Source organism: Gorilla gorilla, chromosome 1 (assembly GCF_029281585.2).
Source record: "Gorilla gorilla gorilla isolate KB3781 chromosome 1, NHGRI_mGorGor1-v2.1_pri, whole genome shotgun sequence".
NCBI lineage: Eukaryota > Metazoa > Chordata > Mammalia > Primates > Hominidae > Gorilla > Gorilla gorilla.
In genome coordinates this window covers 143,127,916-143,141,554 of record NC_073224.2, presented here as the reverse complement: position 1 = coordinate 143,141,554, position 13,639 = coordinate 143,127,916, and the positions used below count along the sequence as shown (strand labels likewise).

Here is a 13,639-nt window from a genome sequence, read left to right as displayed (position 1 = left end):
TTATGGGTATATTTTTTCGCATTTTAGAATCTCAGAAATTTGATGTGTCCTACAATAGTCTATCTTCCATAGTTCAGTTGGCAACATCTTATTAGTCATACATAAAACAATAGTGCATTTTATAATTGATGGTGTATTTGATACCATAAAATGTATGGGAAATATTCTTCATATTATATCTTGAAGTTTACCTGAGAATTTTGTGGTTTTGGACTAGACTACACATCAAGTTTCTTTTCCAAAAATTTTGGTGTCAGAAGTTAAGTGTAGTATGAAAAATGTATTTTCTGAATGTTCCTATTTTAAGATTGTATTAGAAATAATAAGCTTTATGGGAGTTCTTTTGGATAATTCAGTAACCCCCTTGTTGAGATTTACAATGTACCTGTTTTATGGAGTGATTAATGTTAAAGTTTTATTGTTCTCTAAATTTCTGTTTAAAACATTTTCTGATGGTACATGTGTCTATAAAACTACATCTTGTTCTTTTGAGAATAAATTACATATCATACCTTTGCTTGTTCAACATTGATCCCAAAGCCTGGATAATTTTTTTGACTGAAATACTAGTAGAATATTTGATTTATTAAACAGGTAGTACCTGGCTCATGGCAGGTGCTTAAAAATATTTGTTGAGTGGCCATTTAATTTTGTTTAATCTGTGTAAGTTCTAGGAACAAAGTGAACTAGTAGTGTAACAGGTAGCAAAGTATGTGACAATAATGGGTATGTTTCTAAACTACATAATCTTAATTTCCAGCGTGCTCAAGCAGTTCTTCAAGCTGTGACAGCTGTCCAGACAGCAAATACTCCTCTTAGTGGCACCACAGTTAGCGAGAGTGCAGTGACTCCAGCCCAGAGTCCAGTACTTAGAATAATTATTGACAACATGTACTACCCTGTAACACTTGATGTTCTTCACCAAGTAAGTTTAATCTGCATAATTACCTATAAATTAGAGAAATAATAATATAGTAAATAAGTAATGTTTTGATTTTAATGTTTTAACAGATATTTTCTAAGTTTGGTGCTGTATTGAAGATAATCACATTTACAAAAAATAACCAGTTTCAAGCTTTGCTCCAGTATGGTGATCCAGTAAATGCTCAACAAGCAAAACTAGTAAGTCTTTCTTTTGAGATGGTGATTTTTTTTATTGAAGTGTATATATAGAAAAATATATATATATGTATGTATACTTAATGATATCTTGTAGCATTACAGATAGTAGAAATTGATGGCATTAATATTAAGAAACCTTAATATTTATCATAAAAGAGAAATATTTATTTTTAGGAAAATCATAGTTGTAGTTAACCATAATGTGGGTTTCTATTATTTTACTTTTTTTTTTTTTTTAATTTAAGGACAAAAGTTTGTACTCTTAAGAAAAAAGCAGGACTGTATTGTGAATGTGCACCAGCAGAAGATTTGAAGTGGCTTTTGTTGGGAATTTCAAAGTAATTAATTTTCAAAAGAGTTTGGCTGAAATATACAGATGTGGCTCAAATGCTATGATAGGCTCTCAGTTTATTTAAAACTATATATTCTCTTTAATGTCTTTTTTTTTAAAGGTTTTATGAATAGGTTTCTAGTCACTTTTTATTCATATCATTTATCTTTTTTGTCATTGTTACATATGGAGGATGTAAGGTCATTGAGAGATGTAAAATTTCCCGTCAAGGCTGCCACTGAAAACTGCATACCACATCTTTGCTTCCAAGTACCTTAATCTTCTGTTTGTATATCTGAAATCTACTTTTGCTCTGTCTCTTTAACTTTTTGTGCCATAGTATCTTATTATTATTACTATTCCATTATTAAGCCATTAAAAATTCATTATTAAGCCATTATTATGAAACCATTTAATAAGCTTACATTTGTCTTAACTGGTTTTCTTCCTTTCATTCATTCTTTTACTTTCAGATTAATTATTGTCTCTAATACTTAAATGCTTCCTCCAGATCAAGATTACTTCTGTGGAACCCAGACCATTTTTTACAATTGTTTCATTGCATTTCCATCCACACAACCTCATTTTGGGAGCAAAATTAGTTGTAGGTAGCAGAAAGGCTATACAAGTAATAATAGCATAATTGTAATAATTTACCAAGTGCCGTAGTCTCATTTTTTCTGACCACTACTCTATATTGTCAACAAAACAGGGTTTTCCCCTGCGTTACAAGAGGATGCTAAGATTTAAAGAGGTGAATTACTTACAGTGAACACCACCTATAAGGTAGACATTTTTTCAGTCTTAGCTTTTCTCTCCAGTATGCTGCTTCTCACTGGTTCTCGGGTATAATCTAATCTTACTGAGCTTTCCGCTTCAGGCATAGGTTAACAATTAGAATTCTTTTTTTTTTTTTTCCAAAAAGTGATTATCCTCCTTTCACATGCCCTGGCTACCAAAATCAATGTGGTATGAGGTTTTATGAATAGGAGACAATCTAGAAGTCATGGTTTCTGTGACATTTTTCACAACTTCAAACATTTAAATATAGTCTACATTTTTCTTGGTGTGGAATATTTTCCTTGCTCTTCTGACCCCAAAGAAAAGTATTTGTTAGAGGACCAATTAAATGAAATTTGAGTGGGAATTATACTGTGTTTGAGCTATAATTCGTATGGGGAAAATTGTTTATATGTGTATCTTGTCTGAAGTAATACATAGTTACGTTAAATCTCGTAAAAGTACCTCAGTTGTGTCAACTGTTTGAAATTTTTGTTTAATCTTCTGTGAACAGATACTAAGCATCCAACTATGATATTGATGTTTGTGCACAGGTATGCACTCAGGTCTTCTTGACAAATATCTAAAGTTATAATTCTAAGAGAGTAGATAATTGTTTTACTAAGTACTTATTCTGGTATCAGAACTCACACTTCACTTATTACAGAAGCAAAAAGAAATTTGTTTCCTAAACTTGCTTTGCCCCATTACCTTGTAATCTAGACCCTTTGGTAAAATTTGCATTTTTGATAACTACAGTAATGTTCATTTTACATGCCTGCATCTGGGCTCTACTTAGAGAATATCACATAATATTACATAATCTGACAATTGGTACCGGTTTAAATCCATCAACATCAACTACAAATAAGCCCTCTACTCTACTTTAAAAATCTCTTCCCATTTCTTCAGTCAACAGTTTTTCTGTTTTTCACAATGCCTACGTCAGATAGAAATTTTCCCTTCTACCATATGTCTCCTCACTCTCACTTGCTTGAAGAGGAAAATCACATGGAAGCTTCATCAGCTTTTCTTGCAAAATCTGCTAATACTCACACTTGTCTTTCTCTTTTAATAAAAGGCATAGATGTTTAGTTATCTAAGACCAATAAACACCAAAGCCTATCGTCTTCTGCCTCTCAAGAGACTGCACTATCTGTCGTCCCCTTTCTCATTTATTTCTCTCTATATTGGCCACTTTTCACCAGTTTCAAGCATTCTCAGCTTCTTTCATTTTAAATGAATTTACCTTCAACTTTCAATCCATCCATCTATAACTCTACATACTTTCTATCACCCTGCCTCCCTTCTCCCTTTTCACTCATAACCAGACTTCTTAAACAGGCTATCTTTGTTGTTTATTATCTCCTCATTTCTCTACTTACTATTATTTGGTTTTAGCACTGTTGACCCAAATTGCTCTTCCTCAGCGTCACCAGTGATTAGTAGAGTAGCTAAATGCTAGTGATATGATTTAGTCCTTGTCTTACTTAATACCTAGATAATATTTGGCACTGTGCACCATTGTCTTAAAATTCTCTTTCTTCCTGGTCTCTGATACTTCTCACCTGGATTTATCCTACCTCTCTATTTCTTCCTTGTCTTGTAACTCCCCTTCTACCTGGGAGGCCTCACCTGCTGTCACAGCTCCATTAAACCTCTGTGATTCAGACAGAGTTCACGTCACATTTTCTAGCTCAGACCTCTCCTAAGAGACCCACACTAAGAACCTGGTGGACTAATGAATATCTTCAAACTTAGTGTGTTCAATCTAGCTCCTGTTTTTGGTGTCCGCTGTGTTAGTAAAGTGCAAGATACCAACTTCAGTCTCATTAACAAGCCAGTAAACATGGTATTTTTCCCCTTCCTTCCAACCTGTCATCAGATATTATTGATTATACCTCCTAAATTTTTGTTGAATCTGGCCTTTTTTCTCCAACTCTTGCTACCACTGCAGTCTAAGCGAGTGTTATTCAAGATGCTGGTCTCTCAAGGTAGTAGTGTGTGTCCAACTGAAATCAGCATACTTCTAGCAACAGTATGCTTAATGTCAATATTGGCATAAATTTTGACACAGACTTCTTATATTCATGCAGAGTAGCCTGGGCTTCTGGACCGTCAATCATAATTTAAGTAGCATTGATGTAGTAATAATTCTCTTTCATATCTCCACTTCCTTGGCCTTCTGACTGAACTCACCATTTTGACATCTTCCCCTACCTCCATTATTTTTCCACAGAGTACTAAGAATCATCTCAACGTCAAGTCATATTTCTTCTAATCACAATACCCTTTAGTGACTTTTTTGTCCTTGCAATAAAGTCCACAGTCCTTATCATGGCTTATAAGACTCTAAGTCAGTCCTCAGCTTGCCTCTCCATTCTCCTCTCATGCCTTTTTTAGCTATATTGGACTTCTTTAAATAGCTTGCATATACTGTATTTTCTCTGATGTCTCGATCTTACAGATTGCTGTTCCATTTGCTAATACTATTTTTTCTATTCATCTCTTTATGCCCAACTTCTGCTTCTCTTTGTCTTTCAAGTATCAGTTTAGAAGCCTCTTCCTGAGATAAGTCTTCTGTAACATTTCAACTAGATTAGATCCCTTCCTTTCTTAGTTCTCAGTATCACACATAAAATTTATAATTTGTTAAATGTGTATATTTTCTGTCGCACTGTAAGTTCTGAGTACCATGTCTGCTTTGCTTTCTGCTGTATTTATTAAACATTGACATTCAGGGTGAAAATCAGAAGTCATAGTAACAATCTTAATTATCAATAAAAAGTATTTTATGCGATCTTCATATTGATTAAAGAAAACACCTTAATACCTTTCAGAAAATCTTGTTTATTTATTGGAAAGTAGTGTATTAGGCAAAGATGCGTCTTCTCTTGGCTTTCTAATTCAGCTTTTATAATGTTGAGGAATATAATTACTTGATGCATAAAAATATCAATCTTTTTAATAGTATAATAAGACATATAATGTAATCTCCTTTTCACCTGGGATTTAAAAATTGTTTTTACATAGTCCTTACGTTATAACACACATAAGTAGGAAATGGTTCTTTTTGGTTTTTGTTATTAGAAACATCTTTTCAGAAACATGTCTTTATTAGGAATATCTTTAGTTGACACTGGACAGTATATTGTGTCTTCTGGAAGTTCTGTTTATATGATCATTTTATTTTAACATATTAAGTGAGTTGTTTCTTATTCTTTATTTCTTCCAGGAGATTCCATTTCATCACTAACTGATAATAAAAATAAATATGAGATAAAACATTTGCAGCAGTAAGATTATGTCATTCATTTCCTTCTCACAGAGTACACATTGCTTTATGCAGATTCTTTGAGAGACCTAATGGAATTATCCTTTCCTAATTTCTTGGGCAAAGATTCTCCTTGACATCTGCTTAATTTACAGTCTGTATATTTTACATTCATATTAATGGAGAATTTATGATTAAATCAGTGGTTTTAGGATGCTTTAGGAAAATCCTGCATAATCTACCAGGGTGGGGTTATTTGATATTGGTAAATAATTAGTCTGAAGTATTACATTAGTATTATAAGCTTAATTTTGTGTTGTTGATTTTGATAATTTTTCATGACTTGCCAAATATTAAAAAGTAGATATTTAAAGAATTTGGAAGTTAAGGTTTCTCTCAGTGTGTGTTAAATCTGATCCCCAACAATCTCTTCAAAAAAGTAAGTTATAAATAGTAAACAATGAGAAAAATGGAAATAGTTTTATTTTGGCTTTTCATGTTTTCAGTCCATATGCAGTGTTTCATTGTGCTGCTTTAATTATGCTTTCTGTACCTAATATCTTTCCTGTGTTTTGATTTCCATGTTTTAGCCATAAACTTTAAATTTACATGAAAACTTTTTTTTCTGATTGTTTTTGCTTACTGTCTAAACCTTCACTGTGAGTAGGCACATTTGGAAGGTCTTTCTGCAAATTATCTTGAGCTTTTAATGTCAGAAATCTTTGCTCCAACAAGATCACCACATTCCTGATTGCTGAACCACAGGACTGGTTTGTGTGCTACTGGTATTTCTTGGGATTTTGCAAATATATGAGCTTGAAGTGAGCTTGCATATATTTTTTAAATTTGATTTTACTCCCTTTCTTATTTGTGGTCACCTCCTTTAACCAACTATTTAAAATACCTGGATTTTTGCTCTCATACACCCTCAGCTCCTATTTCTTTCCTCTTTTGCTAACAGATGATTAATTTACATCTTGTTTGCTTATTTCTCTAGCTCTTGTACCTTAGGTATACTTGTGCATCTTCCACCTACATAAAGTTTTTGTTTTTGTTTTTAATGTTCAGAGGGAAAATTTCAAAGGGTCCTGGAGGGCTTTCTAATAATTGGCATATTCATTGTTAGATAATTTGGCAGTCGGACCTCAGTATTGCTGGGAAAGAATTCAACTCCTAAAAAACTTAGTGTATGTTTAGTAATTTTGTATCAGCACTTTCAGCATTAACCTAGATACTGTGACTCAAACCCAGCTCTTTTCTCATAAGGTATCATTTTCTCTTTGATAACATTGAAGTAGTCACCTAAGAGTGAATTTTGCTACTTATCTTTTGATATTTATCTATTGTGTAGAAACATCAATTCTATTACTTATCTCACATTTTCCCTATAGGAATGCTACGTTAGTAAATGAATACCTATCTTCAGTGCTTTGTTCACCTTTACACCAGGGTATTCAATTAATAGTTATGTTATTCTGGCTGATAAAGTTGATTGATACATGGCTTCCACTTTTATGTGATGATAGGTACCTTGCCTAACCCAAATGTAATTCAAATCCTGATGTGTATGAACTCTCTTTGAGTTTTTACCAGTGCTGTATTGAAGTGGATGAATCTGTGTTGAATTATTTTCTGTGTTAGTTTTTAGCTAGGTAGATTAGTCCATAAAAAAATTCGTGTATTAAGAGAAAAGGTTTTATATTCCCAGAGGTGAGAATATTTGAATTAAAAGCTTTATATACTTAAGCAACTGTAGAGGTTTACTTTTTCCATAACACGACATGTTTATTCTTCTAATGAAAAGTTAACAGTATGTTCACCTGTTCTCTAGTTTGTTTCCAGCTTATATCCAGCTGAACTAGGAATGGTGATTATATAGGAGCAGAAAAAGTACAAGATAATCATAGCGGTAACATAGTCCTTTATAATTCATGATGTATTTTCACATATGTTGTCTTTAATTTACGCCTCTTAATAACCCTGTGAAGAAGCATGACAGCCATTGTCATCATTCCTGTTTTCCCGATTAAGAAATTGAGATTCAGAGAGGTCAGATAACTTGCTTAAGATGACCTAAAAGAGTCTAGGCTTTTAATTAATCCTAGATCTGGCACTCGTCAGTTTCAGAACTTTTCGGGAATGACATTGGATTTGCTAATTTCATCAAGATAATCTGATTGGGGGTGAACATTTCAGGTTAAGGAAAATACTAGTTTTTTTCTTTTTTGCCTCATTTTATGGGAATTGCTATTATGTGTTAGGATAATTTGGTTTGAAGCAACTTTGTACAATGTGGCATCAAATAGCAGTTACCTTATAAAACTGTACTGAATCATATAAGTACTGCCATCCAGCAATAAATATATGTATAATAAAATTAACCTTACTGAGCAGAGTAGTGTGGTACTACTTTGGTAGGACTTCCTGTTTGTGACCCTTATTAGTTTTTTTAAAACTAACCTATTTGCAATTTTTAAAAATTAAAAGTATTAGCATGGATGCTTAGCTGGTTGTATTTTAGGTTGAAGTAGCATTTTCTATTTAAGGAAGATAATATTTGGGGGAAAGTAATACATGGACAGCTGGAACAGCAAAATTTGATATATGAAATTTGAATCCTTTTCCTGGTAGCTTTTAAGTTTGAGTTTTTGTTGTTGAGTTTTATTACTAAAATTATACTTTCACTAATTTTTATTTTTTGTTTAAGATTGCTGATATGCTTTATTCACTTTTACAGGCCCTAGATGGTCAGAATATTTATAATGCCTGCTGTACCCTAAGGATTGATTTTTCCAAACTTGTGAATTTGAATGTAAAATACAACAATGATAAAAGTAGGGATTATACTCGACCTGATCTTCCATCTGGGGATGGACAACCTGCATTGGACCCAGCTATTGCTGCAGCATTTGCCAAGGAGACATCCCTCTTAGGTATGATTTTTATTGTCTTAACCACTTTTCTCCCATTTTGCCAAATGGAAAAGTACCAGTAAGTATAATGAGTCCTCCCATTTTGAACCTTACCAAATTGTGTTAGGTTTCGTGAGTTTTCTTTTTCTCAAGTGAGAAGGCATATGAATACTGTTAAGAAAAACCCAAAGTGTTCTTCATAAGTCTAATTAAAATTATATGTTAGTTTTGTTCCTTTTAATACCTTCAGCTTCTCTTCCATGCCACTCTCCCAGAACAAAAGAAGAAAAGCTCTAATGAAGAAATACTGTTGAATTCTTAATGCCATATTTACACTTTAAACTTGATGTCACTATGCCTGAGTCTAGGCCTAAAGTTCTTGTGCGTGTTTTTCAGTGCTGATCTGATTGTTTTAATTTAGCATTGCATGGAAACAGTGAAATGTTAAGAGACAAAACATACATAATGGATGGAGGCATATGGGATTTTTTTTGAAGCATATCGTAGTGGCCTTTTAAAAAAACTATTTAAACTAGAATAAATTTTCTGTAAAATTAATTTTGCTATTTCTTTGCATTTTGTCTTAATCATTTATATTTTACTTTGTACCACAATGGACTTGAGCCACCTAATAAAAATACAGTGCAAACATATGCAACTTATAGTTGATAGAGTGGAATCAAGATGAAGAAAAAAATAAAGGAAAATCTTACTTTGTAAGTAAAATGTGCAAAGTGATTTATAAGTTAAGATGGAATTTTAGAGTTTCCTTTTATTTGATGTATTTCTTGATTTCTAGTATTGGTAAGATTATCTTTAAGTCATGATTTTTATATATATGGAACTCAAAATTGATAGTTGACAAACTAGCTTTTACAATTTAGTTTATGTCTGTCATTTCAAAAAGAAAAAACAGTATAATTAAGTAGTTATTGGAAATATTTACTTCCCAATATATAACAGTCATGCCATCAGTTTGTGAATATGAAATCTGTAAGTGGTATATATGTAGAGAGAGATACTCTAAGGCAGTTGGTATTTGATTCTGGTAACTAATCAGAATTAACTACCTGTTAATTCTGGCAACTGCAAACAAATCTGACTCTTTATTCGAATTTTCTGGTATATCTAGCAGAAGTCATAGTGTTTATTATGACTGTAGTAGATGCTTTAGGTCACTTACACTCTTTCCTGACAGAATCTCTACCTCTGTGTGTGTCTAGCTTAATTCGTAATTCAAGTTAATAAGATTGAATATTTCACAGTGTGCAGTTTTTAAAGGCAAAGTCAAGAATGAAAGAGTGAAACATGGTTTTTGCTTATAATTATTACTATAGATTATTAAACTCTTTACTGATAGACATTGTTTTAGAAAGAATCAAAATTTATTGAGTAGCTTCTAGGTCATATTCATTCAGCTAGGCACTTGGCAGATACATTACTTTATTAAAATAAATGGTCTCATCAAGATTTTACATATAGTTTCTAAGAAGTTGAAAAATTCACATGCAACTCATCAAAGAAACAATTTAAAGATAAAATACCAAGAAACTCCAGCTAAAGATAAAATAGCAAGAAACTCCAGCTAGTATTAACAATGGACTACAATAATCACTTCTTTGAACCCTACTGAGCTGTGTGTATTTGCCCATCTGGATATACTTAGATGTGCTTGGATCCTGGGTGGGAGGCTTGATTAGAAGTCACCTGGATTCTTCTAGGGAATTTATCATCATTTTTCTTGTGATCTTATGACCTTGCTGAAACTTTTAAAACAATAATAAAGTCATTTTTTTTCTCTTTGAGATGGAGTCTCACTCTGTTGCCCGTGTCGGAGTGTGGTGGCGCAGTCTCGGCTCACTGCAACTTCCGCCTCCCGGGTTCGAGCGATTCTCCTGCCTCAGCCTCCTGAGCATCTGGGACTACAGGCGTGTACCACCACCCCTGGCTAACTTTTGTCTTTTTTCATAGAGATGACATTTCACCATGTTGGCCAGGCTGGTCTGGAACTCCTGATCTCAGGTGATCTGCCCGCCTCAGCCTCCCAAAGTGCTGAGATTACAGTTGTGAGCCACCATGCCTGGCCGCTTTTGGTTGTTTTTTGAGCGTTGTACATTTTTACATTAAAGGCGTGTAAATTAAGTTGCTCCCTTCGCCAACAAATTGTCTAGTGTCTTTTTCCACTTCTGTGTTGAATTTTTTAGTATAACGCATTTTTGTTTCTTCATCTCTGCCTCATAAGAAAAAGGAAAAAGTGTTTAGCCTTTCCTAAGTGACTTCTTTTTTTTATCTGTTTTAATGTTTTTGCATCTTGTTATAACTGGGCTTTTTAACTATACTCAAAAATAGGTTAAAAGTAGGTGAGTTAAAGGTTTTAAAAATCAGATAATGGACCCTGGTTTTGATAATTCACAAGAGATAACCATTTATTTTCATATTTTTTATGTAAATACATGTTTCTGTACAAAATTAAAATTGCTCTGTATTTGCAGATTTGCATTATCTTTTATTGTAATTGACATTTTACTTAGAATTTGTTTTAAAAGATAGCTTTAATACCTGCGTAGCATGTTCATGGGTATGCCGTACCTTTGAAAGTGGACAAGTAGGCTATTCCATACTTTTTATTAAAACACCCTTGTACTTTTTTGCCTGTCAAATTATTTTCTTAGACTAGATTCCTAGAATTAGAATTATTGGGTCAAAGAAAATGTTAAAGCCTTTTTACTTTATTTGCAAATTTCTTCATCTAAAGGTGATATTAACTTGAACTAACAGTAATTATATATGAGGCTGGGTGTCCTACTTTTTCCCCTGCCAGCATACTACTTTTTAATTTCACAAGATTAATTTGATAGGCAAATGTCTATTATTTTAATTTCTGTTAAGATTTAGTTTACAATCTTTAAATGTTTATTTGATAGTCACAATTCGCTAAATTGCTTGCCTGCATTCTTTCTGTTAGGATGTACGGTAATTCTTATAAAATGCATAGGAAGGATATTAATATGCATATTTTGGATGAGCCAAGCCTTCAGCTTTATTCATGTATGTTAGGTCAGTTTTTGGAAAAGTATTTTTCAATAATCTATCTTTTTAAATAATTGATCTCAATCCCAAAGTATTCATTTGTAGGACATGAAGACACAATTTTCTTCTTCATACGTTTGGTGAATATTTTGATCTCAGTTTCCACTTTTCTTTTTGCTTTTTAAACATTGTTTACGGTGATATCCAATATTGCATGAGTGAGGTCATGCCTTTTAGAATAATAACTGAATCTTTCCCTCTAATTATTTAATCAGATGACTTCAGCAAACTAATATTGGTGGGATTAACTTCCTGCTCAGTCTTCCAGTAACAGTACTTGTTCAAAATGAAATAATTGATAGAGTATTTATTTCAAAAATTTTGTAAGAACACAAATATAAGGTGATACTCTTTTGCTAAAATTTGTGGGGGGCTTCACTTTACCTTGTGTGATTTTTATATTAGATCTAGCTACTTGACTGAATTTAATTACTTTAGAATCAGTACTATAAATTTTAATTGATTTATTTTACACAGTAATTTTTTAAGACTAACATTTATGTCTGGCTTTTCTGTTTCCTTTAATGCTAGGTATCACAGTGTCTCAGAAAATGTAATTTGTTCAAAGAAAGGAGACTGAGTGCTTTGTAATGAGTTTAAAATCTGACATCTAAAATACATAATCACAAATGTGGCCGACTATTAGTCATTCATATATTCTGTTTCAAAGAACACGGTGATCAAAAATCCTTCAGATTATAAATTGAGACATCATTATAATGGATCATTTTATCATGTTAAGAGGTGTAGTTAATTTATTAAGGGGTAGATCACTTTTAGAAAAATTGCTGGAAGTAATTTTTCATGATCATGTTATCTACATTCTAAAAATTAGAGTGTGTACAAAGAGTATTTATTTTAGAGCTTTCCTTGTATTTCAAATTGAATAACAGGCATTCTCATCATAAAGTTTTTAAAAGAAAGGCAAAGCAGACTTTCTGTAGGAATTGACGTTAAAATAGTTATAACTGTGAACAGATAGAATATTTATTCATGAAGGTAAACATGTGGGTCTTATAGAACATTGTTTCTCAAAATTTTGCTGCACGTTGAAGTCACCAGATTCTACCCCAGGCTGAGAATAGTTAAAGAGTGGGTCACAGGCATTCCTATGTTTTTAGGATCTCAAGATGGTTTTACTATGTAGCAAGAGTTGAGAATTACTGCTACAGAAAAGCTTGTAACTTAATGTCATTTAAATCTATTTTGGTGCAGTTCTGCTAGCACAATTTTAATTAGCTGTTAAACTGAATTTATAATTTTCTGTATGTTTGTGATACTTAAAATTAACTGGAAAACTTACTTTGATTTTCTTTCTTTGTTACATTTGTATGGGTTATTCATTTGGTAATATTTATTAATTTATTATTAGAGATTTCAGCTATATGCTAATATAATGAATCCCATACACCTGTCATCTTGGTTCAATAGCACTGACACTTAGTTTTATCTATTCAGTTTTTCTTTTGTGTTCTAAAGCAAATCCTTGACATTGTGACATGTCTTCTCAAATATTACCATAGTATCTCTAAAATAATTACATTTTCTTACCAAACCATAATATGATTATTACACTTACCAAAATTGACAATGATTTCTTAATGTCCTCAAATACCCAGCTTACATTAAAATTTCCCCAATTATTTTGAAAATGCTTTTAAAGTTTGATTTGTTCAGAACAAGGTCCTATGGAGGGCCGCACATAGTATTTGGTTGTTATATCTCATTAGTCTGTTTCAGTCTGTAATAGTCCTCTCCCTCTCTCTACTCCCAATCTCACGTTCATTTACTTATGAAGTGATGTTTCCTTTTAGAAAGTTTCACAGATTAGACTAGTCTGGCTGTTTCTTTAGAGTGTCATGTTAACTTGTTCCTCTATCTGCTGCGTTTCTTATATAAACTTAAAGTTAGTTCCAAAGGCTTGATAAGATTTAGAGCCTTTTTTTTTTTTTTTTTGGAAGTGTTTCTTGTGCTTCCTATTGTGTCTCAGTAGGAGACATCTAATATCTGGTTGCCCCACTTTTAGTGATTTTAATGATGCTTTAAGACTGATTGTGGATTTGGGTGTTGACATTCTGATCCTTTCATTACTTTTTTTTCTACTAATGATTTTAGTATCCAGTAATGGTT

At 32.5% G+C, this 13,639-nt stretch overlaps 1 protein-coding gene across 6 annotated transcripts in view; it reads left to right on the top strand.

Annotated features, from left to right (window-relative positions):
• PTBP2 (polypyrimidine tract binding protein 2) overlaps nucleotides 1-13,639 on the top strand; it is an 89,400-nt gene that overhangs the window by 53,712 nt on the left and 22,049 nt on the right. For all 6 annotated transcript variants that reach the window (XM_019034018.4, XM_019034134.4, XM_004026177.5 and 3 more), the window contains 3 exons: nucleotides 761-925; nucleotides 1,012-1,122; nucleotides 8,245-8,440. In XM_019034018.4, the coding sequence (XP_018889563.2) occupies nucleotides 761-925; nucleotides 1,012-1,122; nucleotides 8,245-8,440 (472 nt within the window). The remainder of the gene's footprint in view (nucleotides 1-760; nucleotides 926-1,011; nucleotides 1,123-8,244; nucleotides 8,441-13,639) is intronic.